The sequence below is a fragment of the Neocloeon triangulifer genome, unplaced genomic scaffold, assembly GCF_031216515.1.
Source record: "Neocloeon triangulifer isolate White Clay Creek 2 clone unplaced genomic scaffold, ASM3121651v1 ptg000011l, whole genome shotgun sequence".
NCBI classification, from domain to species: domain Eukaryota; kingdom Metazoa; phylum Arthropoda; class Insecta; order Ephemeroptera; family Baetidae; genus Neocloeon; species Neocloeon triangulifer.
Genome location: NW_026775553.1, coordinates 2702119 through 2710803, shown reverse-complemented (window position 1 = coordinate 2710803; position 8685 = coordinate 2702119). Strand labels below are relative to the sequence as shown.

Sequence of the window (8685 nt, the reverse complement as noted above, 5' to 3'; positions counted from 1 at the left end):
GTCTCCCAGGAAATCAAGTTTTGTGTGGAGTTTTTTTGTTCTTAAATTAAATTTCGAAAAATTTGAAGGCGATTTTTGACCTTCTTGTTGGGCCTGACTGAGAGCAGCAGTCAGGCCGGCCGCGTTTTTTTTACAAATTAATTTGTCTAAATTAATGGACAAACAATTAAATTCACTCCACACTCACTTGGCTTCCCACCCTTTGCGCCCCAATTTAATTAAAAATCTTTGATCGAAGCCAAAAATGTAATAGATCAAGTTGCCAATTAACTTTCACATTTCTTTTAAAACCTTGCAAAATTTAAATGCCAAAGATATTCCACGATTCTCAACAGAGTGATATGAATTTCATGAGAGTCGAGGTTAAATGGAAGGTTTGAAAACACACGTACACCCCACAAACGCAAACCAACACTTACACAACGCTCAGTTTTTTTTGGCTAGGGACGTCCCGGTAGTTTCTAGAGCAAAAAAAGTAGCATGGCGACGTTCCGGGACCCGGCGGTTCACAAGAGCCGTCGCATCCACGCGTGTCCGGTGATGGACACGTTGGGTGGTCGCGTGCGTGTGAAGCCTCGGACAAGTCAGCAATCGCCCCGACCTTTACCTCAGGCGCCCCTTACCTCCAATCGCGCCAACAATGAATTCTCCGTCGTTTTTTGCGCCCAGCAAAAAGTCAACCTCCCTGGCAAGTCTCACCTGCTGGCAGGTCTTGCAGCAACAGGTGCGCTTCACTTGCTCACAGGTCTTGAGCACCTTGCGTCCCTTTTACCGAATGAACACCGCAATATTTGCACGCCCTTTACAAGTGCAGCAACTATTTTTTTATACGTGTAAAGCATCAAGAGCCACTTTTGCCCAACACTCGATTTGCTTTTTGATATTTTTACACTGCAAAAGTTGCACTTCTTTTACAAGTGCATCGGATACTATTTTTTTATTCATTTAAAGCAAGAGCCACTATTTTGCCAACACACTGCTTTTTGGAATTCGCAATCGTTATAATTTTTTTTTTAAATAATATCAAAAATATGAATCATTTACACATTTAGTTATTAAGTTAAGACGTACATTGCTAATGATGAGGAAAATGTTTTATAAATTTCCAGTAATCAGTATTATGAAAATCTTTGAATTCAACCTCGTGGGCCGCTAAGCAACGGTTCTTCTAATAATTTGTGCTTTAAAAAAACAGTCATAGCTCAAGCTGCTAATTAACGGCTTTCATCTAATATGAGCTTCAAAAAAAAAAATAATAATAATAATATAGCACTGTTTTTAGAATTTAATGCTTCAATTAGTAATTAAGCTAAAATATTTTTTATATCTACTCCATATTGTACACAAATCTTTCCTCTAAATATTCGATTAAAGCTCAAGCCGCTAATTAACGGCTTTCGTCAAATGTGAGCTTCTAAAAAAAAAAAATCACAAAAAACGGGCGCAGCTCAAGCCGCTAATTAACTAACGGCTTTCATCTAATATGAGCTTAAAAAAAAAAAAATTTAACACCGTTTTTTAAAATATAAGGCGTCAATTAGAAATGAAGTAAAAATATTTTCATCAACTCTGTCGTACAAAAATATTTCCTCTAAACGTTCTGTTAAAGCTCAAGCTCCGTAAGTAACGGCTGTTCTAATAATTCGAGCTTTCACAAAAAGACAGAACTGAATAATTTTATTCTGCCCAGCCAGATACAATTAGGTGAATGTAAATTGAATAATCAGTCACATAGGCGCAGCTCGAGCCGCTAATCAACGGCTCCCATCAAATATGAGCTTGAAAAAAAAAATAACTGCCTGCTGACAATCATATTGATCACTTCAACAACTTCAAGTACCCTCTCTCAGCTCCTAAAAATGAATGAAAAAGAGGGTACAAGAGATTTTTCTCCGCTTTTCTGCAATCTGAAAATTACATTCACCCTAGTTAGGTTTCATGTATATATTTCTAGATTTAAAAGCTAGTAAAAAAAGCTCCCCATGCAATAAAAATCATATTTTTAAGCATTATATTGCTAAGAATTCTCTCTGAACAAAAATATTTACCAGATGAACCAAAGAAATCAGCGCGGCCTAATAATTATTCTTACTGCTTCAAAAACATGTAAATAATTTTTTAAATAATTGTTTGTAAATTGATATTTACCCTATAATTTTGTACATTTATTAGTTTGTATTAAAAGTATGTAAATTAACTAAAAACACCTGCCTTATTTCTTTTAATTTTTATTACCATTTGTTTATAATTACATTTTAAATTTAGAAAAACATTGGGGAAAAAATCAGGTAATGTTTCATACATTTTAAAGGAAAATGCAGATATGATCAATATTTTTCTTGCAGTTTCCGGGAGGACGTTCAAGGACCAACCTTTTTCCTGCTCCCCTATAAAGGTAATTTTTATTTCATTCTATGTTCAAAATCACTTTTTCATAAGCTCAGAAACTTTTGTTATTTTCCTTCTCTAATTCCATCTCACTTGAATTTGTTTCAGGCTCTCAGAACAGCAATAACCCTGACCCGGCCATTCTTCGAAGGTGAGCACTATTTGTTTTTTTAATTTTTTTGGGAAAATATTTGCAATATATCAATTTTAACTCTCTTTGATCTTATTTTTTTTTTCTTCTTAAATTGGAGGCCCAGCACTGACCACTGCTCGGTCAGTAACGGGCTTTCAATTTGGCTTTTCTGTTTATATAATTTAAAAAAATTGTGATTGAAAAAATCCTCCTTCCCAAAGAACATCTGTGTTGTGCTTTTTACTTTTTGTTCCAGCTTGAAAGAGAGACGAGGGCTGACTGAAATGTCAAAATCTTTGGACACAATTAGCAGTCTGAAGCGAGCCTTGCCGTTGACCACGATCAGCAAATCGAGCTTTTTGATCAATGCGTTGTCTGCGAATCCAAGAATTGATTGCCGCTCAGAGGTATTTAATTTATCATATAATTTTAACATTGTTATAAAAATTTGTGTTTCGTAAAAAAATTCCAATTGAACCAAGAATGCAATTCTTTTATAAATATGCGTTACTTTCCATCTATTTGAGGATTTTTGGTTTAATATTAAATGTAGACTTTCATTTTACTATTTTTTTTTTCATTTATTTAAGGTTAAAATGTTTTATACAAATATCAGAAGTTATTATTATCGAGAACAAATAATTTTTCCGTCTTAATTGGCACTCTAAAGTTCTGTATGAAAATACTTGCAAAAAACTTGTTGGTCTATCAAACCAAAAAAGAAAATTATAATTATATGATCCCTATTAATAAAATACAGTCGATTGATTGCTAATGTTGTGGTGAAAAATATAAAGCCACAGGTTTTTCTTAATTAAATATTTCTTACCAATATTAAATTTCCCTAAAATTGTCACGGAAACATTTTGTCAACCAATATTTGGCCAAATATATTATACTCTTGAGCAGCTGAAATTCTTAAATTGAATAAACTTTCTTCCAGAATTGGTTCAACGCCTGCTTTAAAACTTTATGCTGAAACATGATAAAGAGCTGGTCAGTTCAAAAGGAATTTCCTGCAGAGGCCGGATTAAAAAAAGTGCTGCCAAAAGAGCAGGTGTGCTTGTGTTTTCATGTTGCTAAATAATTTTAAATCTCATTTCTGCTCTTGCTTTATAGTGTGGTGGGCGATGGGCTTCTTAACCTCTCAGGGTTTCTACCCTGGTTATCAACTGAAGGTATTTTTTTCTGCAGAATGAATATTTGTTTATTGATTTCAAATTAGAAAAAAATTAATGATATATAAAATTTGGTTATTTAAACAGACATTGTAAGTATGTTTCAGGGGATTACGTCGTGAATTTCATCAGCGGAACTGCAAACTTACAACTTCTCAAGTACATACTGCTGAAAGTGTTAAGAAATTTCACCACATCAGCCGAGTGTTTAGAAATTGTGGAGTAGTGTGTTTTGTTTGTGTTGTAAAGTGTAAAGCAGTTTCAGGGGTTAATTTTTAAGAGGTTTTTTACTTCTCGCACAGTTTCAGTAAATCCACGTAAAAAAACCTCTTAAAAAGAAAAATAATAATAATTTAGTTCCTTTTTTTAAGGGTCAGGACAAGACAGTCTCATCGGCCTGCGCCCTTTTTTACCTTTTATCTTTTATTTGTGTTTTTTGGGTTAATCTTTCAAGCATCAGTTTATTACAAGGTTGTTTGTCGTTGCGTGGCTGGTCTGGCTACAAATTTTGGACGGTTCTCCTGGTCACTTTGGTTGAAAAGCGAAATCGACTGTAGGACAGGCGCTGCAAATTTGAACCATTCTACTGTAATATTTCTTTCCATTGTTGTGATATTTCTGATGAAACCAAGCGTTTTTATATTTCATTTTGATAAAAACAAGTGTCGAGCCGGTTGCCTAACTCGGCCGTCTGCAGGCGCCTGCCTCCGTTATTGTAAAGCGTTTTTTTTTTTTTGTAAATTGGTTCATGCAAATTATCAGAGCATGCGAAATAGTGAACCTGTGAAATCAGCCAGACTGTCCAACTTGACGTCAGGAAATCTGCGAGACTTTCCGATAATTTACGAGTCTTAATCAAAACTGCCGTGAAATATCAATTAATTATTTGAGAATCGTTCTATTGAGCGACATAAGTGAGAATCGCTTGTGCAGTTTCTATAAAGTTGAACAAAATTATTTTATTTCGTAACATTTAATTTTTATATTTAATTATTTGAACTGAGATAAAATCTACTTATGCGAACTTGGTGAAGTTTTCTTCACTGAATTTCAACAAAAGCATTGCTGGAAAAATTGCTGCTTTGTCCCGAAACAAAATTATTCCAGTGACGTTGATTTGCAAAAGTTGTGCATTCCATAATTACGTTCAAATAACCCGCTCGAGCATAAATTTTGGGGAATTGTAAATAAATTCACTGAAAAATTGGCCAAATTAGGAAAGGAACTCGTGATAAAATAAATGCGTGGAGCGGGTTGCGTCACAAAGTGACCAGGTGCTCCTCAAAGCGATGGGGTGTGAGGAGCGGGGGACGAGGGGGGCCTTCCGTTAGCCTAGGCGAATGGGGTCGATCCCTGGCCTAAGGGTTGCGGATCTGGCGGAGGAGGGGGGCGCCTCGTAAAACCCCTTCGAAGCTCCATTGCATTCGCCAATGTTCCGAGCTGGTTTTGAGGGTTGGGCTTTATGGTTTATTTGCTTGCGCACGCTAAAGGTTGCATGGGGAATTAGGTGGATTAGGTGCATGTTTTCTTTTTTTCTTTGTTTCATTCTCTAAAATTTACTTTAGATCACTTTGGATCGTATCAAAGTGTGTCATTCTGAATAGTAGAATAAAAAAAAAAAAAACACATGATTTTTTTTATATTTTGAGACTCAAATATTATGGAAATGAAGATTCGGGCTTTTCCATGATCATCTCCTCTAGTATCAACTTCTTCAAACAAACTCAAATATTATGTCATAAATTTCAGTATTAATATCAATATTATCCTTTTTATTATATTTTGATCGTAAATCAGCTCTATAGTTGATGGTACTTTGTTTGACACTTAAATTCATCACACGTAATTGTAATTTGGGTCGAACTGAATTTTTTTTTCATCAGCCTTTGTCACAGTTAATGTAAATTCTGAATTGCGTCCGAGGACTGCGAGTGGCGCAGCCTTAAATCGCTCATCTAAAAACTAGGAACTGGTTCAAAGAAGCGTCAAATGCGTAGCTTTTTTCCTTTCTTGTGAACTGAGGCAAAATTAATATTGAAAATTTTCGTTTGAATCAAATCATAGATTTGAAGGCTTTTTAAAGTTATCAAAAAAATAAAATAGGCGTTTGAAATATAAAATTGAATCAAGTACAATTTTTTCTTATAATTTAACTGTTTTTTTGAAAAAAACTATTTGAATGAATATTTGAATTTGCAACTTTATGTATAATCTATTAAGATATAATAAATGATTTTTTTTTTTTAAATTAACCTGCGCAAACTATGCTCGCGAATCGAGATGGACTTCTGAGATAAATAGATAAGTTGGCTCTGCGGCTTGGCGATGAATCGCTAGAACGCAAAGAACGGAGTTCGCGCCCCCCAACGAGCCTCTGGAGGCGGACGTGGTGGCGTCCGGAAACTGGCCTGTATCAAAAAATATTTTCCCATTTCATTAATTTTGCTCACAATGAACAAATTCATTAAATTTGATATATATTGTTAGAGATGACTGTCTTGTTCTTGTAATTAATTTTTTAATGTAATAAAAAAAATTGGCCAGAGTTTTAATGGGGTTTGCGCCCTCAACGAGCCTCCGGAGGCCACCGTTTACTGCAGCAGAAGCTCCTCTCAGCCGTCCTTTCGCTCTTCTACCTGGTACGAGACTGCTATCACTTTTTAGACGGTCCCACCACCGTTCTATTGCGAAGGCCAACCAGTTGAGTTACTTTTTGCAATTTTGCTTTTGTTTGTTAGAACAACTATATTAAGTCCTATTTTACATCGATGTGTAATGAATCAAAAGTGATCAGTAATTAATAATATTGCCACAGTTTTTTGCGTCTTGCGTGTTTTAACTCCCGACGGTATAGTATAATATTTTATTTTATTAATTTCCCAAAACTATTAAATTGATTAGAAATAGTTTGTAATCATTGAAATTTTATAGCTTTAAAAAAAATTAATTTAATTTTTTTAAATTAACTTCATTTATTGAGATCATTGCTGTTTTTTTTAACCTCATTCATTTCGTGTCGTAAACTGTGTAGTATCAATTTCAGAGATTTTGCATTCATACATGGTTTTTAGAGAATGTAGCTTTCAGTCTAAGCCAAGCTCAAATTTCTTTATTAAAAATCAAAAATAAGAGTTAGATACCTGCAATAGGTCTCTCCTTAGGAACCGAGACTTGGCCGTTTCAAATATTTTCATGTCATTCAACGTTAAGTATGGCCAAATATATTCCATAAGTTGTGATTGGCTCATCAATTGCGAGTTAAAAGAGTGTCGTGGCGAGTGAGGACACAATTGGTAGTGTGGAAAAGGAGGTCGAGGCGCAAAAGTCGGAGCTTTAAACTCTTATATGCTTTGCAATTAAATAAAATGATATTTAATTTACATTAAAAATTATCATTTTAATTAAATACACACGGAAGGTGCTCGTAAATTAATTTATTAGCTCAATTTATCTCTCGTATCTCTAATCTTTCAACACAAATATACAACTTTTCTACTATCATTTTGGCTTTCGAAAAATTGGGTCGCAATTAAATTAAAAACCAAAAAACATTATTTGTTTTGATTCCCAACAGATAATTAAATAATTTGATTAAAATTATAACTCAAATACTGAATTTTATTTATATGTTCTGCAGCGTCTCGGTGAAAAGCAAAATATTGGCAAAGAGGAAGACAATCATGAGGTACATGTAGGCGCCGCAGCTGACCATGTCATTGATCTCGAAGGGGTGCGACTGCGCGTCCCCGATCAGCACGGACAGTCCCATGATGTTGAGCGTGGCGAGGGCGGTGGACAGGCTGTAGATGAACAGGTTGACCGCGTTGGTGGAGCCGATGATGGCCGTGATGAAGTTCAGGTTGGTCACCAGCAGCAGCAGCACGACGGTCAGACCGGCCAGGACGATCAGGTTGGGCTTGGAGGCGAGGGCGCCCTGGTTCACGCCAACCACCATCAAGGTGCACATCAGCAGGGCCACCGAGTACGAACCCAAGCTCGACTGGCGGCAAACCCAACTCAGCTCAACGGACGTGGCCAGCAGCATGGCCGTCAAGGCCAGGAGGTCAACGGAAAAGCTGGAAAATGTTTCATTGTGAAAATTTCAACATAGATTACAGATCAGACGCAATAAAAATGACTTTCAATTCAAGTTAAAGATAAAAGTAATGAATTTTAAAGTAAAAAAAAGAAGAATTTCTAACTATTAATTATTTAACTCAAATTAAAGGGAAGCTCCGTAATGGATCCCAATTTTGGGAAAGAATTCGTCAATTATAATAGAAATTAAAAATTATAACTTTATTATAAATATGTATATTTTAAAATTTGTTATCATTTGTAGTTATAGTTTAAACTGATATCACTGCAAAATGTACATGCAATTGGAATAATTTAATTTCATTTTTATTGTGTGAATTTATTTTTCTTAAAAATAACTTGTAAAAAAAAATAATAAATTAAAATATAGAATTTAATTTTGCACTTATCAAAATTAAATTATAAATCTTAATTATTTGCAAAAATTCAATTTATATGCTCACTTGAAATGAGGTCTGAGCAGAATGAAAGCGGCAAAGGAGCAAACAATGGTGGCCCTGATTGCCAATTTTACAAGCAGGTTGGATCTCAAAAAGGCTGTGTAGCTCGGAGGAGAAAACACCAGCGCCAGGACCAGGACAAGGGTGGCGCCCAGCAGGTAGACGCTCGTCTCATACACATGGTTGTTGTAAACATTTTCAACTGAAATGTCATCTTATTCAAATTCGGGAATTTAAAATTTCACAAAGTTAAATATACCAGCCGTGGCGGTCCATTCTTGCCAGGAGCCGGAGTTTGTCCGGTTTTCAGGGCCTGTTCTGGAGAGACGGGGGAAGGAGGGCAACTCGCCGACAAAAGAAACCCTGGACGTCCGTTTATCAAAGAGAGCCGACATCGTTTGAAAGTTCAACGATGCGTGCAAATCTGATGTAATTTTTTAACATTGTT

At 35.5% G+C, this 8685-nt stretch overlaps 1 protein-coding gene across 1 annotated transcript; it reads right to left on the bottom strand.

Annotated features, from left to right (window-relative positions):
- Positions 1 to 7212: 7212 nt before the first annotated feature.
- Positions 7213 to 8640, bottom strand: LOC132195912 (uncharacterized). Its single transcript, XM_059618207.1, has 3 exons — positions 8497 to 8640; positions 8241 to 8439; positions 7213 to 7775 (listed from the first exon to the last, which is right to left on the bottom strand). The coding sequence occupies exons 1-3, from the start codon at positions 8630 to 8632 to the stop codon at positions 7322 to 7324; spliced, it is 789 nt and encodes a 262-aa protein (XP_059474190.1). The 5' UTR covers positions 8633 to 8640; the 3' UTR covers positions 7213 to 7321.
- Positions 8641 to 8685: the final 45 nt, after the last annotated feature.

Bases quoted from the DNA above. Each gene is read 5' to 3' on its own strand.
- LOC132195912 (XM_059618207.1), bottom strand. From the start codon at position 8,632: ATGTCGGCTCTCTTTGATAAACGGACGTCCAGGGTTTCTTTTGTCGGC. The intron at 8,440-8,496 runs GTATATTTAACT...ATGACATTTCAG, and splicing joins AGAATGGACCGCCACGGCTG to TTGAAAATGTTTACAACAAC. The intron at 7,776-8,240 runs GTGAGCATATAA...AACATTTTCCAG, and splicing joins CTGCTCAGACCTCATTTCAA to CTTTTCCGTTGACCTCCTGG.